The 19,397-nt window shown below is 44.3% G+C and overlaps 1 protein-coding gene and 1 pseudogene across 8 annotated transcripts in view; both read right to left on the bottom strand.

Moving 5' to 3' along the window:
* The window catches only part of TACC2 (transforming acidic coiled-coil containing protein 2), a 117,989-nt gene that overhangs the window by 18,515 nt on the left and 80,077 nt on the right, over positions 1–19,397 (bottom strand). For 3 of the 8 annotated variants that reach the window (XM_083149189.1, XM_083149184.1, XM_083149190.1), the window contains 9 exons: positions 17,445–18,618; positions 14,931–14,966; positions 14,158–14,218; positions 10,900–11,107; positions 10,469–10,530; positions 7,424–7,533; positions 7,147–7,303; positions 2,834–2,974; positions 2,319–2,399 (listed from right to left, as the gene is read on the bottom strand). In XM_083149189.1, the coding sequence (XP_083005315.1) occupies positions 2,319–2,399; positions 2,834–2,974; positions 7,147–7,303; positions 7,424–7,533; positions 10,469–10,530; positions 10,900–11,107; positions 14,158–14,218; positions 14,931–14,966; positions 17,445–18,618 (2,030 nt within the window). The remainder of the gene's footprint in view (positions 1–2,318; positions 2,400–2,833; positions 2,975–7,146; positions 7,304–7,423; positions 7,534–10,468; positions 10,531–10,899; positions 11,108–14,157; positions 14,219–14,930; positions 14,967–17,444; positions 18,619–19,397) is intronic. The other 5 variants (XM_083149186.1, XM_083149191.1, XM_083149185.1 and 2 more) reach the window with 4 other exon arrangements.
* LOC146012760 (U2 spliceosomal RNA) lies at positions 12,875–13,094 on the bottom strand (annotated as a pseudogene).

Genomic DNA, 19,397 nt, shown 5'->3' with positions numbered 1-19,397 from the left:
GATACTGTAGTACAGAGATTGGCCTGCAGGGGGAGCGCATCAATTGAATATGCCAATCATGCTGATCACTGAATATGTCACTAAATGAAATGAAAACAACCTTCTGTGCTTATTCTGATAGCCGTGTATAATAATTCAGGTCTACTGCATACTGCCTGCTGGTGCTGTGACTCTCCGTACATCACCCATTAGATGAAAGGCATGAGGAAATATAGTGTGTGAAGCTTCCATGCTTCAGTATGCACTGTACCTTAGTGATCAATGATCCCTATTTCACGCTTACATCAGGGTGAATGAAGCGAAACTGAGATGTGGCTGTAAAAGTCTTAAGTGTTTAAACTGTTCTGTGGTGAAGTGCTGGCACTGTGGTCAGGAGATGATAGGTAGCTTTATACATTAGACCAGCTTTAACCAGCTGACTGCTTTGTTGTTATGGAAGGATTTAAGGCTAAAGTGTTCTAGGAGGTTAGATACATTAGGCATCTGCCAAAATAACAGATATACTGAATGCAGGTACAGTAAGTAACATTTTGAAAGTTTCTTCATCTCAGACCATAGTTTTGATTGGATTTAGTCTTTCAAATTAGTCTTTTTTATTTTCAGGAGAGAGAGAGAGGGGAAAGGAAAGGACTGTTATGAGGAAGCACTAGTACTGTAGTTATTTTAAAATTTAACTTGTATTAATGATATCTTAATTAAAGTGGCTCACCATTGGATCTGCTATCTGTTGAGCCTGACTAGACGTTAGACCTGAAAAGGTTAAAACAAACCTGCAGGTCACTTATATTCGCCCTGTCTTTTGCATTTTTACCCTAGACCAGTGTTTTTCAAACACTGTGCCGTGGCACACTATTGTGCCTTGAGCTGTTCTCAAGTGTGCCCCCAGATCTATAGATGCCCAAACCAGTTTACAGCCACCAGCAGTTCAAGTGTTATTTACTGGTCTCTTCATTTCATTTAAAGGGCCAATGTATTTTATTTTTGTTACCTGTGGGGACCAGTGTGATTGTTTTTTATATGGGGCCAATAGGTTTGTTTTTTTCCTGTGGGGGCCAATGTGTTTTGCTCTGTGGGGATCTCATGGTGTGCATTGGCAATTTTAAAATCTTATTTAGTGTGCCGCAAGGTAAAAAGGTTGAAAATCACTGCTAGAAAATCACTAGGGGGAGGAGGGGTTTACCTTCCAGGGTCAAGGAGGACCTTTCCGGAAGGTAAGCCAAAGGGAGGGGGAGAGGGGGGGTCAGCGAGTTGGCGGGGTTTGCGGCAGAGGCGGCAAAAAGAAGCCATAGGCTTCTATAGGGAATCGCCACCCAAAGGTGGCGATACCCTGCCCGGTGATATCGGTGCGGCCGGGTTTTAGTAAATATGAAAATGCGGTAAAACGGGGGTTTTACCGCATTTTCTTTTTAATACATCTCGCCCATAATGGGTCAGATGTATCAAGCTTCAAAAAGTGATACAGTGGAGAGTGATAAACAACCATCCAATCAGCTCCTACCTGTCATTTTTCAAACTCTGCTTGTAACATGGCAGTTAGGAGCTGATTGGCTGGATGTTTATAACTCTCCATTTTATCACTTTTTGAAGCTTGGTGCATCTGGCCTTTAAACCCTCATATAAATGGAGCAGTAAAATTGGTGTAAAATGAGGCAAAAGGCTACAATCAGAAAACCGCGCAAGGCAACTTGCAACTAAAAAATATTGGATGAATTTGTTAAATTGCTTATTATGACATGCGGCCTGTCCACAGTTAATGGACTTTCCATGAAAAACCAATATCTGGACAGAAAATCAAATATTAACTTGAGGGAAAAAAAAACAATCAAAGTTTATCTGAGCAACTATCTATCTTCAGTATTTTGTAACTACAGTATTGCAATACTAAAACATCAATGACTACATATGTAGTAGTGAAAACATTTACTGTTATATAATAAAAAAAAATACACATAGCCACAGCATGCTACAACATTCTGCATCCCAGTGTATTTTGTGGTGATTAATGTGGTACAAGGAAATAATATATAAAACTTATATACAGTATGAGATTGAAATGGCTGTGAAAGAAACAAGGAGGGGGGAGTAAAACTAAGGAAGGTAAAATGGGTGTTTCACTTTATTTCGAATAAGAAAATATTGTCTGTTCTCCGTAGTTAAAATCTATTAAATTATACTTAATAACAAACGCTTATCATCAGTTACACAGGTAACAGTGGCAGGCATGAGGTGCTGTGGTGGGAAGGACGGGAAACAGTGGGAGGACACACACTGGCAAATGGATGCAGACACTGTTATATTGCACATCGCACCCCAGATACCTCTGTATACTGGGAGGCCTGGGAAATGTGTCTGGCTAACGTCAGAGCCTCACTTCTCATGGCTTCAAACTCTAACTCCTCCTGCTCCGGAAAGAGGACAAGCCAGAGAGAAAAGTATTTTAATAATGAGAGGAGGAAAGATGTCACACACACAGAGCAGGTTCATTGGGGGGAGGGATAGAAGACAGCCAGGAGGAATAAGGGGTTAGAGAAAAGGGAGGAAAAACAGAATGAACAAAGCAAAGACGTCAAGTGATAATGGAGAAATGCTAACAGACAATATAACACTGATTACACTGGCTATGGCTGAACAACACAGATGCTCTCGGCTGCTGCTGAACCACAATGTATTGAATGCATCATTGGCAGTTTCATTGTACCAGCTGAGAAAAGCACATGGTACTGGCAGCATCAACCAGGTAGCTCAAGGGGCGGCCACAGCTGGAGTGCCCAAAATCGTTTACCCTAGTTGCCTTGTTGTAGAATAAGATTCATTGAGAGATGAAAATACGAACCTGTAGCTTCTGTGCAAATGCTTGTGGGTTCTTCTCTGCTAAATCCGGTTCTAGGTAACTGAGCTGGTCGCAGAGGGCTGTGTGGTGTGAAATCCGGGAAAGCAGAGTCTCAGCAGCCAAATACTCATCGTCCGGAGAGCCCTGAAATACAGGTGGAACCAAACATGAAGCACGCATACAATGGTATGCACAGAGCATTACATATAGGGAAAGTAAGGATAATCAATAATATACTACGGGTTGAGTATCCCTTACTGGCACTACTGAGGACATGATATGTAACTGGCACTACTGGGGACATGATATGTAACTGGCACTACTGAGGACATGATATGTAACTGGCACTACTGAGGACATGATATGTAACTGGCACTACTGGGGACATGACATGTAACTGGCACTACTGGGGGCATGATATGTAACTGGCACTACTGGGGACATGATATGTAACTGGCACTACCGGGGACATGATATGTAACTGGCACTACCGGGGACATGATATGTAACTGGCACCACTGGGGACATGATATGTAACTGGCACTACTGGGGACATGATATGTAACTGGCACTACTGAGGACATGATATGTAACTGGCACTACTGGGGACATGACATGTAACTGGCACTACTGGGGACATGACATGTAACTGGCACTACTGGGGGCATGATATGTAACTGGCACTACCGGGGGCATGATATGTAACTGGCACTACCGGGGACATGATATGTAACTGGCACTACCGGGGACATGATATGTAACTGGCACCACTGGGGACATGATATGTAACTGGCACTACCGGGGACATGATATGTAACTGGCACTACTGGGGACATGATATGTAACTGGCACTACCGGGGACATTATATGTAACTGGCACTACTGAGGACATGATATGTAACTGGCACTACTGAGGACATGATATGTAACTGGCACTACTGGGGACATGACATGTAACTGGCACTACTGGGGACATGACATGTAACTGGCACTACTGGGGGCATGATATGTAATTGGCACTACTGGGGGCATGATATGTAACTGGCACTACCGGGGACATGATATGTAACTGGCACTACCGGGGACATGATATGTAACTGGCACCACTGGGGACATGATATGTAACTGGCACCACTGGGGACATGATATGTAACTGCCACTACTGGGGACATGAAATGTAACTGGCACTACCTGGGGCATGATATGTAACTGGCACTACTGGGAACATGATATGTAATTGCCACTACTGGGGTCATGATATGTAACTGGCACTACTGGAGGCATGATATGTACTGGCACTATTGGGGACATCTGTAACTGGCACTACTAGGGACATGATATGTAACTGGCACTACTGGGGACATGATATGTAACTGGCACTACTGGGGGCATGATATGTAACTGGCACTACTGGGGACATGATATGTAACTGGTACTACTGGGGGGCATGATATGTAATTGCCACTACTGGGGACATGATATGTAACTGGCACTACTGGGGACATGATATGTAACTGGCACTACTGGGAACATGATATGTAACTGGCACTACTGGGGACATGATCTGTAACTGGCACTACTGGGGACATGATATGTAACTGGCACTACTGGGGATATGATATGTAACTGCCACTACTGGGGGCATCTGTAACTGGCACTAATGGGGACATATGTAACTGGCACTACTGGGGACATGATATGTAACTGGCACTACTGGGGACATGATATGTAACTGGCACTACTGGGGACATGATATGTAAATGGCACTACTGGGGGCATGATATGTAATTGCCACTACCGGGGACATGATATGTAACTGGCACTATTGGGGACATGCTATGTAACTGGCACTACTGGGGACATGATATGTAACTGGCACTACTGGGAACATGATATGTAACTGGCACTACTGGGGACATGATCTGTAACTGGCACTACTGGGGACATGATATGTAACTGGCACTACTGGGGATATGATATGTAACTGCCACTACTGGGGGCATCTGTAACTGGCACTAATGGGGACATATGTAACTGGCACTACTGGGGACATGATATGTAACTGGCACTACTGGGGACATGATATGTAACTGGCACTACTGGGGACATGATATGTAAATGGCACTACTGGGGGCATGATATGTAATTGCCACTACCGGGGACATGATATGTAACTGGCACTATTGGGGACATGCTATGTAACTGGCACTACTGGGGATATGATATGTAACTGGCACTACTGGGGGCATCTGTAACTGGCACTAATGAGGACATATGTAACTGGCACTACTGAGGATATGATATGTAACTGCCACTACTGGGGACATATGTAACTAGGACTACTGGGGACATGATATGTAACTGGCACTTCTGGGGGCATGATATGTAATTGCCACTACTGGGGACATGATATGTAACTGCCACTATTGGGGACATGATATGTAACTGGCAGTACTTGGTATATGATATGTAACTGCCACTACTGGGGGCATCTGTAACTGGCACTAATGAGGACATATGTAACTGGCACTACTGGGGACATGATATGTAACTGGCACTACTGGGGACATGATATGTAACTGGCACTACTGGGGATATGATATGTAACTGCCACTACTGGGGAAATGATATGTAACTGGCACTACAGGGGACATCTGTAACTGGCACTACTGGGGACATGATATGTAACTGGCACTACTGGGGACATGATATGTAACTGCCACTACTGGGGACATGATATGTAACTGCCACTACTGGGGACATGATATGTAACTGGCACTATATATGTGCAAGAAAATGATTGCTTGGCATTCAAATACAGTGGCCTGGGATAGTACACAAACTTTGTTTCATGTTTTGCACAATTAAAATATAACTCAAGGTACATCATTGAAATCTAAAAATATTCTGAAACACGGAATAATCCGTTATCCAAAAATGCTTCTGATCCCGAGCATTTTGGATAAGAGATACTCAATCTGTACAGCTTTTAAAGACAAATATACTGACTCATATATAGACTGAATTGATGTATATACATTGTAAAGTTATTTTCAATCACTATCCGGTCTCTATAAAGCTAGTTGGGACTATGCCCAAAATTGCTTACATTTAACATGCAGCCCCATAAATGTAGTGGGTCACAGTTCTGAAAACCATTGCAGAGAAAAAGATGCCGTAACAACTACCAGCCAATCAGATCCCAATGATTCTAGTCGGTAAGATAATTTAAGCACATGTTTGCCTGTGTACTAATTTACATAAACAGCTTTTAAAGATGTCAAAGTCTGATTACTCATACACATGACAAATCATGTACTGCACATGTACTAGCTGTTTTGGAACTACAAGTTCCAATATGCCATCTGAATATCTGACATGGTATGGCATGCTCTGACTTGTAGTTCTACAGGCACCCTATCATTGCCATCCAGTGTTCACCTTTAATTCCTAATTAACAAATAATGTCTCCGATGTAGATGAAGCCATTAAACATTTATGACATTATATAATACTGGTGTTTTCAGAAAGATAGTTTCATTCCATTGCCTACAAATAAACGCCTTTCCAGAACACCATTTCCAAACACATTTGAACCTTAGCGCAATATACTGTATTCTATGACAAGTGCCAGGAAAAGGTTACCAAGAGCACATCAAAGACCAGCACAAGTGCTCATGAAACGTGTTGGGCTTCTTTGCTTTTCCTTCAGCTGGAAAGCAGAATTGAATGGTCTCCAGGAAGATTAAATTAAATGGAAGACATAGGAAACAAGCCAAGGGAATATGTTTCTCATTATGTGGAGAACCATTCATTATATATAAATATAAAAATATAAGTTCCTTACAGGTCATCCCCCGTGTCTGGCATGTTGCATTTCCATATACAGGTCGGGTCTCCCTTATCCGTGTATTCCAAAAACAGAAATATTCCAAAAAACTTGCTTTTTGGGGGGAAGGGGGGTTGTCCCCCAGCCCCTTTTTTCGTACTTTCCTAGTCCCCCGATGTCCTCGGCGGCCTCCGGGATCCTCTTCAGCGGCATCTCCTGTCCCAGGGGTGCATTGTGCGAATGCGCGGGCGAGATCCCCGGCAATGCACCCATGGGACTGGAGATGCTGCTGAAGTGGATCCTCAAAGCCGACGTGGATGCCGGAGGACACGGTGGATGTCGGGGGACCATCTGGGCACCACCAGCGGACCAGGTAAGTATGGGGAAAAAAAAGTCCGGAAAAATCCCCTATAAAAAATGCTCGTGGTCCCAAGCATTTTGGATAAGGGATACTCAACCTGTACTTCATAAAACAATGCTTACTTACCAGTTCCATTTTGCCACTGCCCAGGACCGCAGGTTCTTCCTCTCTTTGCCGTAACCTCTCCAGGGACTGGTGCATGGTGTCCTGCATCAGTGGTGGAGATCTTGAGAGGGGCAGCTGTCCAGAGCACAAACTAGGTTCCATTCCGTCAAAGCTTGAGCTAGCAAGACATTGTAATCCGTGTGTGAATAAACCTTACAGCTGTTTGTCTGCTCTCAAGCACATTCTACATTCAGCCTCCAGGACAATTATTCACACCATTATCCGCTGCACTACTTACTCTAATCCTGGAGTGCAAGACTCTGAAAACTTGACCAGTGTGTTTGCTGGGCTATCCTGTGATGCTTCAAACATGAGGTACATAGACTGAGTCTGGGTTACTTCCCGGAGCTAAGGACATATTACAACAGAGAGAACAGAGTGAGCCAGGCTTTGTAGTATGCGGGCTGAGGTCACACGCTGCACACACCCAGACCATAATTCTCTGCTCATAAATCATGCGGATTGTTATGTTTTAATAGCATAAGAGTCAATGCACGGCCAGTCCAACTAGAGCACTGCATTAGGCATATTGTGTATACAGCAGGTTTATAGGATGGAGAAGTACAGTTGCTACTTCCTGTTTTTATATATGGAGGTGTATTTAATGGGGTGTATTCAATGACGTTTGCAAGCTGTGACAGAGAGCAGTGCTGCCTGCTTGCTGTCACAGCTCCCAGGGTCAGTATTTAACTGACCCCCTGCACACGCCGTGTCCCCCTCGCTAGGTTTTTGTAGCGACAAGGCCGTGGCTAAATGCAGCAACTCCCTGCATTAGCCACGAGCCTCACTGTTTGGAGGAATCTGATTTCCCCATAAAGTAGAATAGGGTGAGCGGCTGGCGCGGGGGTCCAGCGGCAAGGATCACTTGTTTTCGGCGATCCCCACCATTTAACCCCCTAGCCGGCCACATTGGATCCGGCCCAATGTGGCGGTGAGGATGGCTTATTTTCGGCAAGGAAAAGCCATCCTCACGATCCAACCCCCTCGCCGTATTTGATGCTTGCCTGGAATTCTCGTCATCAGAGGACGGCAAGGAACCCCTTAAATGGTGAGGTTTGCCGCAAATGCAGTGAGTCCGCTGCATTTTATGGCGAGCCCCGCCGTTTTAATGGGCACACTCATCGTTTCCACCTCGCCGAAAAAGAACTAGCGAGGTGGAAATGTTGGGGGAAGGGAGTAGAATACTCTGACGGCGAGCTATCGGCACTGTCATAGCTCACCGTCAGAGCATTGAATACAGCTCTTTGACTTGGTACACGTACATGTATCATTTTTTTATCAATACCTGTTTTCAGATATTAAAATAACACATTTAAACACACTTCACACACTCAAGGGGCAAATACCATCTTACATGTATATATTATATTCTAGAAGGTGATTTTTGGCGATGAACGTTATTTTCTCCCTTCATACTTAACCAAAATCAATAAATGAGGTACCATTTAAAGAATAAGTTCTCTGCTTCTGACAAATTGTTAATTTAGAATTGCACATTCTATTGTTTGTCTAAACATGTAAGTAAAAAATTTACTTTTGGCCCATTTGAATGCAACATTTTTGCACGGGCCACCTAGTTATAACATTATTCCAGATAGTAACACACTTTCTGCCCCATTGCCCAGATGCCTTGTAATGGCACAGACGTCAATCACTGGTTGTAGCAGTGTCTGGTATTGAACGTGCCCAGAGGGTTGCTGGTCCCAGTAAGCGGTAGTCTCTGCTGCATTCTAGATTTGATTCACTTGTTCCCAAATTGAAAATGATTTTGTTCACTAGAGAATGAGGTTGATACTGCAGAACTGCTATAACAGCCCACTGTACCACTGCTTGCACTTTCCTCCAAATACAACAAATGTTAACCATCTGCATTACTTACTAGTGGCAATGAACAGGGAGCAGATCAAGAGGTACAGATTATTAAGATCAAGATCTTCCATGGGAACAGTTCCTTCATGAGGGCATACGCTTTGTCAGAAGTGTGATTTATAGAAACATAGAATTTGACGGCAGATAAGAACCGTTTGGCCCATCTAGTCTGTCCCTTTTTTATCCTTTAGGTAATCTCACTCCTTTTTGATCCTTATTTCTTTGTAAGGATATTCATATGCCTATCCCAAGCATGTTTAAATTGTTCTATTGTCCCATCAGAGGTGGTAGAGGCTTAGGGCTAGATGCACTAAGGGCGTTATTCTGGTTCAGTCTTAGAGGCAAATTCCTTCTCAAATGGACAAAACCATGCTGCACTGCAGGTGGGGCAGATGTAACATGTGCAGAGAGAATTAGATTTGGGTGAGTTATTTTGTTTCTGTGCAGGGAAAATGCTGACTGCTTTATTTTTACACTGCAATATAGATCTCACTTTGAAGAAAAACCCCACCCAAATCTAATTCTCTCTGCACATGTATGTCAGCTTGGGCATGGATCATTAGGTCTACAAGAAGTTGGTCGACAAGCAATGGGTTGACACCATTAGGTCGATGTGCAGAAAGGTCAACATGGTCTTTAGGTCAACAGGTTATTAGGTCAACACAAGCATTAGGTCAACATGGGCAAGGTCGATAGTCAAAAAGGTCAACATGTTTTTTTTTTAACTGTTTTTTTACCTGAAGGTTGACACAGTCGACATGGACACTGAAACATAGCACAGCATCTCCCCTCGCATGGCTTGCTGAGCTCACTATGCTTTTTTTCTCCCACCACGCCCTGGTGAATGGAATGGCATGAAATACTGCCTGTCGGCACATGTCGGCTCAAAAAAACAGTGAAAAACCCCATGTCGACCTTTTGACTGCCGACCTTGCCCGTGTCGACCTAATGACCTGTCGGCATAGACCCATGTCGACATTTCGACCTAATGGTGTCGACCCAATACTTGTTGACCTAATGACCATATCCCGTTGGCGTCATAGAACAACAATTGCACCACGTGGGCCTGGGACAGACCTACCCCATTACCAGCATTGTCCTAATACCTGATAACAGACTGCTACGAGACTAAATGCCACTCACCTCAAAGCAAGTTAAAGTAGGTTCATACATATGTCACAGTCTATAAATATGAAACTTTAGAAAAAACTATTTTTGAAAGAATTAGAATTTACTTCCATCCATACCTTAAAAAACATTATTATTGCTGGATTATTATTATTCACTATATAAGTGGTTTTATGTATATCACATTTCCTGTTTACTAAGAAACAAACAATATGGCAGTGGTCTTGCTAATGATTATCACTGAGTTCTCTTCTTATATGTCACGTGACAAGTGAGGCAGGCTTACCGGCGAGCACTTCCCAGTTTTCTCCATGTACTCTATGCTGTATGAATTGCCATATTCTAGATCTAAAAAGAGACATAAAAAAACAAGAATATTAGATCTGCATCATAAACAGGATCTGATTAGACATTCCAGGTGCCCTAGGCTAGCTCCCCTTGTAACGTAGCTCCCCTTGTAACGTAGCTCCCCTTGTAATGCTGCTCAACACATGTGTATGAGCGCTCAGGGACTCGCCAGTCATACTGTCCAAGTTATACCAATGGGAGCAGTAATTACAAAATGTCGAGTCTGTCCTCGAATGGTACAAACAATTATGAGCAGACATCTAGAAAAGCTGCATGTGTCTCTGGGAGTTAGTAACATGTGCACCGAGTATTACCACCAACAAACAATTTTTAGGGGCAACAATGGAGAGTGTGTTAATTGCGACATACCATCTGTGGACTCATGGAACTGGTGCTCATTGACAAAACTGGTCAGGTCCGAAGGCTGGGGATAGTCTTGCTTCTCTGGTTCCAGATCCACTGCCATGCAGGTCCATTTCTGGCTGCTGACTGAGGACGCCAGCTTTTCCTCATCTGTAGCATGTTCTTCAGAGACTATAATGGGTGGAGCTTCTGATTTGGAAAGTAACGTTAGTTCCTGAAAGAAAACGTTCCCGAATGTTTCATTATACTCGTACTCACAGACTCACAAATGCTGCAACAATATGTTTTTCACTATTTTATAGAACCTTAATTCTATAGTAACTAAACTACTGCAATGCAAGTGAGAAGAACAAGCTGGTAATCTACTAGGATTAAAAGTATAGATAAGGCCCCCATACACAATACTGACAGTTTTGCATGTGAATCTCACAAGCGAGAACCCCCAAACTCACTCGACAGCTCCTGGGCGGCTGGGCCGCATACGATACATCGTAAGTAAGCAGTCCTTTTGTATATGATGTATCATATGCGGTCACAGTCATGGCTGCGGGTTCTGTCAAATCCTTGTGGTAGTCATGATGATCTCCGCACATCAAATCGTACTCGAAGGTAAGTCACATACAATTTGCCACTTTTCACACGAGTGGTCGAAACCATATAAAGGGCCATATGATATAAGTGTATGGGCACCTTTGCTTAACTTTAAATGGACAGTAAATAGAAGATGTCCTAGTACTGTTACCCACTGTCATGGAGACAGGTCCATATAAAAATATTTAAAATCATAAGTCAATATGCGGTGGTACACAGATTTATTATACATCTTCCCCATGTATAAGACATACTATCATGTAGCACCATCAAAAGTATATATAGTATATTTCTGGCCTTTGTCATTGTGGGTTCTCTTGTTGGAGTGTGCTGAGTTTGAAAAAAATCAGGAGCCCGAGGTGTGCTCCCTACCACCAGTGCTGTGCCTAAACACGTGCAAAGGGGGCCGTGCGATCGAAGTGGGTCCGTCTCCCGAAGGAGACAGGGCCCCGTTTTTCCCCTAACCCCTCTCAACCATAAGGCCGAAGAGGGGAAAATAGGGAATGGTGGGTCCTCTTCGCCGAAGCTTAGAGAGACCCTCATTCCTCAACCCCCGGAAGGGTTAGGACGGTGGGTCCTCCGCACCCGAAGGTTTGGAGAGACCCTCAGTAGACTTCCCTCCGCCTTGCGGCTCGGGGTCGTCCTCGGGGGGCACGAAGCTCTCCCCAAAAGGCGAGAGCTTCGGCACATTGGGGAAATGGAAGGCCCGAAAGGGTCGACCACACTACCCAAAAAAACGTGACAAAACTACAAAAAACAAGGAACGTGAAAAGTGACGAACGTGAGAGGGGAAGAGAAATAAATAATAAAGGACCCTAGCCAGAAGGCCAGGGTGGGGGTGTGAAAAATTGTCCTACCTCATCCAAAAGGACAAGGTAAGGACGTGAAGCGTCGCCTGAAGGGAAAGTGCGTAGTGCAAGTGCTTATTAGTGCATGGTGATTTTGGGATCACCCGTGCATGTTCGGCACCCCCGAGTTTCCCCGGGGGCACAGTGCAGCCTCGGACTCCAAGCAACCGACCGATCAGCGTCCGACCAAGGTTTCTCTGTTCCCATCGTAGGGCATTTTCCAGCCCCTGACATGGGAATGGGTACTCCACTGGGCTTTTCGACTGACTCCCTTAGGGGCTGCGACCCCCTCGGAAGAGCAATCTACTCAGTCTCAGTGTTTCTCCGATCCCAAGGTTAAGGTACTAAGCTGGGCCTTTCGCGGTCTCCCCATCAGAGGCTACGAACCTCTGGAACAGGAGCCATCTACTCAGTCCCAGCCTTTCTCCGCTCCTTGGGAATGGATACTAGACTGAGCCTTTCGATGTCTCATCCTTCGGGGGCTACGAACCCCGTCAAGAGAGTCAAACTACTAGGCCCAGTGTTTCTCCCCCCCTCTTACCAGTGGATTTACGAAAACAACACCTCCTACCAAAGGCAGAGGTGAAGGTACTCAGCCAGACTTTTCACCACTCCCAGGCAAAAAAGAGGGGTCCCACACCCTCCGCCCATCAGAGCAGCTACTCAGTCCAGCCTTTCTCTATTCTCTGCCAGAGGCCAGTCCATACCCACTGATAAGAACAGATACTACACTTGATCTTAGCCAAAAGGCCGAGAAGCGACCTGTTGGAGTGTGCTGCTGCAGATGCTTGAAGCCTGAGGAAGGGACCCAGCTTGGACTTCCTGCACCACAAAGCCGACTATTATACACCGAACCCTCTACAGACCACTCAAGGCAACAGTGACCCATGTAGAACTACTGAAGTTCTATGGACAGCGCGGATTTTTATATCTACAGTATATCTACGTATATCCGGGGTAATCATCATGTGTACTCCAGCTGCTGTGTAGCTTTACATCCCAGCATGCCCTGCCCCACAGTTATAGCATACTCTAGTATGCTAGTAAATCTGTGGCAGGGAATTCTGGGATGTATAGTTGAAGTGCCACATTTTAAATTAAAAAGAATACAGTTATCATGTCAACATTCAGAATGTCAACATTCTAGTACTGTTGACAGCAGTATGTCGGCCCAGGATTTTAGTTTTAGGCTGCAATTAGGGTTAGGTTTTACGTGGTTAACCCCATAGTCAACATGCTGGCAATGTAGATTATTCCAATGTCCAGATTGTGAATGCTGACATACTGTAATATCCCACATGCTAAACGACAAACAGAGCTACTACTTGAGACCTGGAAGTATAACTTTTTAATCAACAGTGTCATGCAACATTCTGAACCCTAGAATATAATTCTGGTTGAGATATCGATATGAAATATAACAGTGATAATGTGCCACCTATTGTAAAAAAAAAAATATAAAAAAAGAATATTAAATTCAAAGTCTTGTAATATTATTTTACAATAAGGTGATGCATTATTCTTTGTAATAGACACATTGTGGTAAGTTTACAAAAGCTTCTAAAAGTGTAAAGTGGTGCTGTTGTCCATAGCAACCAGTCAGATTCTGTTTATCATTTTCTATTATGCATTAGAGAAATTATTGGTTTCTATGGGCAACAACCCCACTTTTGACTGTCAGAAGCTTTAGTAAATTGACATCATTATATTTACTCCATATAAAAACAAATAATGGGCATTAGTTGGCAACGCCCTATATTTTCACTTATGCAGGGCACATCTGCTACCCAGTCACATCACTGACAACTGTATCATCGTTACAAACCTCGGAGCCCTTCTCTGTGACTGGGGAACGCTTTGGTGATTTCTTCACCCTAAAGGTGTCACTGAAACAAAAGAAGCACATACAAACATTAATACGCTGGTAAGCATGGTTCTATGTGAAAAAGCTCCTATTTCCAGGGGCGGATCCAGGGGGAAGGGGCTGCAGCACAGTTCAAACATTCAAATAGGGGAGCCACACCCACTGGTATTTAAAACTGACTCACTGGCAGTTGGTGTTTCTCCCCTATTTGAATTTTGAACTGTGCTGCCGTCCCTCCTCTGGAGCCATTAGGCCCGATACACTTAAGAAGATACGACTGGCTATCACCGTTCTGTTGCCATGTAGGCTCTACAGTATGTCAAGGAAACATTTTAAATTTGACACAGAGACACATACTGCAGGCTTGTAGGCAAACATGAATAAATAAGATACAAATGAATTTGCCCAAGCCACTAAATGTTTCATATTTGCCTCAAAGCCATCAAATATATCAATAAAGGAGTATTAGGACATTTAGTAGAGAGAGTGGCACATTTGTCAGCCCCCTCGCTCATTACCCAGCACCATACGGACAACATTTGGCTCAGTAACACATGGTCACAAGCATGCCATCAGCTACAGCTCAGCCTGACAGGTGAGAAGCAACATGCCGGGATTGGCAGAGGAGGCAATAGGAATACGACAAGCCCAGAATGGAGACAGGCAAACACAGACTGACTGAAGCAGCGGCAGCATCAGGTGGACACAGACAATGATTGAGTGAGGTTACTTACAAGAGAGAACAGACAGATACGACATCTTCACCCATCCTATAGACATAGAGACAAAGAGACAGACAGACAGGAGGCTGTGTACGCACAGTAATACACCCTCTGTGGCACCACAAGTGTAATGTGCGCACAAACACTTATTAACATACCCAAGAAGAAATGTCACAACAACCTACCCAGGGGACTAAAACAAATCCTCCCACACAACCCTGGAAACAAGCTGCCTTTATGGGAACTATAGGCATTCAGCAGTGCTGTTCTCTGTAGGAATTAACTATGGGGGTTGTTCTGGTTGATTCGCAAGGCTGCAAATTCGCAGCCTTGCGAGTCCACCAGTCTCCGCCCGGGCGAATGCTGGCCCGCCTGCCCCCCCTCGCACCGTGGGTTTGCCCGCACTGCCAGCTAATGGATGTTTAACATAAATGATGTTGAATGGTGCACGTATATCTAAGTGACTCTTGGGTTTCTTAGATATACGTGCACGCTCGGCAGGAAGTGGGCGGGCAGCTGCCCACCCCCTGCACCCCCATTAATGGGTGATTTGCAAGGAAATGTCCGATCCGCCACCCAACACTAACATTTTTGGGTGTGTGCGCCCGTCAAACACCCTGTTCGCCATGGAAGCACGCAACCTGCACATGCACAGAAATGCATCTGCGCATGCGCAGACTCACACCATCGGTCGTACAGGGCAACTCTGAAAAGGAGATTCATATTCTCCAAATGATTACAAGCCAATTGGCAACATTTTATATTTTGCTGGTTGTAGTTTAGCTTGTGGTTTAGCAGAGCGCTGAAAGATTGCAGTAAAGCGCGAAGGCTGGATGCACATCAATCTAATTTAACAGTATAACTGGCTGCAAGTTCTAGTACAGTGAGCAGAGAGAAGAGGCGTGGTGGGGTGAGAGCGCATACTATGCATACTTGCCTACTTTGGATTTCACCTCTCCGGGAGAAGCCCGGAGAGGCAACACGTCAGGGGAACGGGGGCAAGGATGACATCACTTGGCCCCGCCCCATGATTCGCGAGCAGTGGAGAGGGGTGGGGCTTAAATTACGCAAAATGCCACGGTCGCGTCATTTGAGCCCCGCCCCCTCCCTGCGGACCCACAATTTTACAGTAATTAAACCAGCGGGCAAGGGGGGAGCGGGGGCAATTACCAGAAAGCGGGAAACTTGCCCACCTTCCCGGGGGCTCGGGAGAAGGACCCGATTTTCGGGAGGCTCCCGGCCATTCCGGGAGGGTAGGCAAGCCTGATACTACGGTACTACCTAGTTCTATCAATTCAAAGTGAATTGTAATATGTCAGCTGATAGCAAAGAAAATTTTACTGTGCTCCAATTATAACTGAATATATTCTGTTTTTATTGAACATAATGAGGATGATACAGATTTGTTCAAACGGCACAAAAAATGAACGCAAAGAAAGCCATGTGTTCTAGCTGGCAAGAATATTATATATATCTGGTTTACAACATGCACTCATCCACAGGGCTGCAGTGCAAAGTGCTTTCCCGAACCTTGGTAGTGAAGGAGGTGTGGCCAAATCGCTGCCATGTGGCCACACCCATTTTAAATATAACTTTACAAATGACTGTACAGCCTGCATAGGTGGGAGCCACATGCACCTCAATCAGGGTCAGATGCAAGATTGCTCCACCCACAGGCAGAGAAGACTATTGCGCTTTGCTGACAGCTGACAGTTGAATGTGGGCCGGACCAACAAAAACCCCAGGCTTGGGTAATATGTGCCAGCTCCCTCCCTTCTCGGTGCCATTGCTCATCCAAGACACTTCTGTCCCATGTACTAAATAATTTATGTTATCTGCAACAAACACATTTGCTATTATTATTGTTACTACAACAACTTCTGCAATATATCATAAGAAATGTATTTGGTTTATACTGTCTACAAAATCCCTAGTAATGAATAAAGCACCAATAAGGGTCAGTGGAGCATTCACAAACAGCCAATCATATGCAGCACGCTGTTACTGGCAACTGACATCATTGGGCCTGCATCTCATGCTGAGTGGCCTATTGAGGCTAGATGTATGAGGACACATCTGTACCTATCATTTTATACAATACACTTGAATACATGTTACCTCAAAGCTAATTGGCTGCTTTGGGCAATTTCTCCACTGGCCCATTCTTTTCAATGTTTGATACATCAAAATGTTTTGTTCAAAATAAAAAATAATAAAAATAATTATTTGCCAGTTTTCTTTTTAAACACTATTGAATATAGCTGTCAATGTCTTTGTATCAATTTGCTATTATTCCTTTCTGTAAGAATCTATTTTTAAAGATTCACGCATCCTCGAATGTTAGGTGTGTTCAATTGTTTTTAGGCACCCATATTCACTTATTTTGCTGATGGACATGTAGACCGAGGTGCCCATTACTTTTATCATGGCCAAATGCAATTGAATAGCTCCTATTGGGTGCAATTAAAAAACAGTTGAATTCCCCTCTCTGTGTCATGGATAATCAGTAGTAGAGGTGTCACTTACGTTTTCAGTGGAGTCTTCTTCTTCTTAGCCGGCTTATTGCTTTCTCCATTCTGCTCATTATCGCCTGTCGGTATCTCAAAGGAAGCTGGTGTTTTTGCAGGAGACTCTGATCTGTGGACAATGGGTTTACTTGGTTCAGGAGCTTCTTGAGCTAATGGTGATTCTTGTAATTTCCCACTGGAAGAGAAGGGGTTAAAGTTGGGGTCATCCCATTGGTCCATATTGTACGTGTAGGTTCCTTTGGAAATGGGAACATTTTCGGAATCAGCAGGGATAGGACTGGGTGGTCCAGGAGGAGCATCAGGCTTTTCAACAGCCTTTTTGGGCTTGGGTTTTCGTAGTGGCATTTTGCCTGAGGGTTTCTTGCCTTTCCTTGCGGGAGGCTGCCCCTCGCGTGCCTCCTCGGAATAATCGAACTCCAGCCTCACTGCTTGTCCAATCACTGTAGGGGTTTCCAGGACTTCAGGGCCACTTGTGGCCACCTCAAGTTTCTGGTGGGTAGGTAAGGGTGGGGACACCCTTCCTGTTTCCTGTGCAGGACAAGGGTCAATGGGAGGAACAATGGTGACACTGTCGGTTTCAGGCTCCACAGAATTCAACTCTGAGCAAGAGATGGATGATGTTTGCTGCTCCCCTACTAACGGCAAGTCTGTGTCTGTTTGAGGAGGGGGTGGGCTTGGTGGGCCTGGTGGCCCTTGAAGACTGGTGTCCACTTCTGTTTCCAGTGGCTCTCCTGATATCTGATTAGAGTCCTTATTGCTAACAGCTTCGGTCTGTTTTTTAATACTTCCAGCCTTCTTCTTCAAAGATGCCGGTCGCGCCTTCTTTGTCCTTCGTAAAGTGCTACCAGCACTGTCGGATCCTCCGTGACTGTTAAGGCCGTCTTCAAGTTGGAAATCTGCAGCTTGCAAACTAAGGGAGCGGGACAGAGTATTCCGGCTGACAGGTACAGAGTCTGTGGATCTGCGTCGGGTTTTGGCAGGTGCTTCTGAAGAGCTGTCTGTCACCTCAACATGCACCAAGTCCAAGTTGTAAGTGCCACTGCTTGCTATGGGCTTGTCCTCATCAAACACCACAGAAAATGAGCGAGACGGCTGACGGAAAGGAGAATCATGAATGTTCTCAGATACAGTCGTGTCAGGGGTTAGTGTTCTCTCCAAACTGAGCAACAAATCTGAACAAAGGGAAAAAATATATGTAACTTTTTCTCACATTTACTAAGCCTAATCAATTCATTATAAATGTCATGTCCACTCCTGAAGCACAGTGCTGGCACTGTTAGAAAAATCATGGTTCTGTGCACAGCACTGAGAGAAACAGAAACACAACAGCAGATAAGAACCACTTGGACCACCTAGTCTGCCTTAAACACATGTACACAATAGGATTCTTTTTTTTGTCAGAAGCTAATTAACTAACCAGTACATTTTTGGATTGTGGTAAGGAAACTGGATTTACCGGAGATAACCCGTGCAAGTGCAGTGGGAGTATATGAACTCCACACAGAATATAGAAGTCATGGCTGTGGTAGTGACCCATGATCTTAGTGCCTCAGAGGCAGTAATGTTAATTAATACACCATCCGCACTGCGATGAATGGCCTACATAGTCAGCTTTAACTAACTTATTTATAAATAAACAGATGGTTATAAGAATCGATTAATGTACGATACGTTACTGGATAGTGGGATATTTACAGGCTACTTATCCTATGCGGAAAATATATTCTTTGAAATTGTGCTATAAATAAAGAGATGCAAATTCATATAAGGAATAAGATTATAGTCAACAGTGTTGCATAGAAATCCATATAGCTTACTGTATATTACTTTGATCTATTAATACCCACAGTCATATATAAAAACTCTTTCAGAGACACACGCTGTGTGTTTCTCTTTTTAAAGATTGGGCTCTAGATGGCCATAAGAAAATCCTCGAACCTGTCCTGACTGT

The sequence above is a fragment of the Crinia signifera genome, chromosome 6, assembly GCF_055691185.1.
Source record: "Crinia signifera chromosome 6, ASM5569118v1, whole genome shotgun sequence".
In the NCBI taxonomy this organism is placed as follows: domain Eukaryota; kingdom Metazoa; phylum Chordata; class Amphibia; order Anura; family Myobatrachidae; genus Crinia; species Crinia signifera.
The sequence above is the reverse complement of the archived record's forward strand: the minus strand, read 5'-3'. Positions and strand labels throughout refer to the sequence as shown.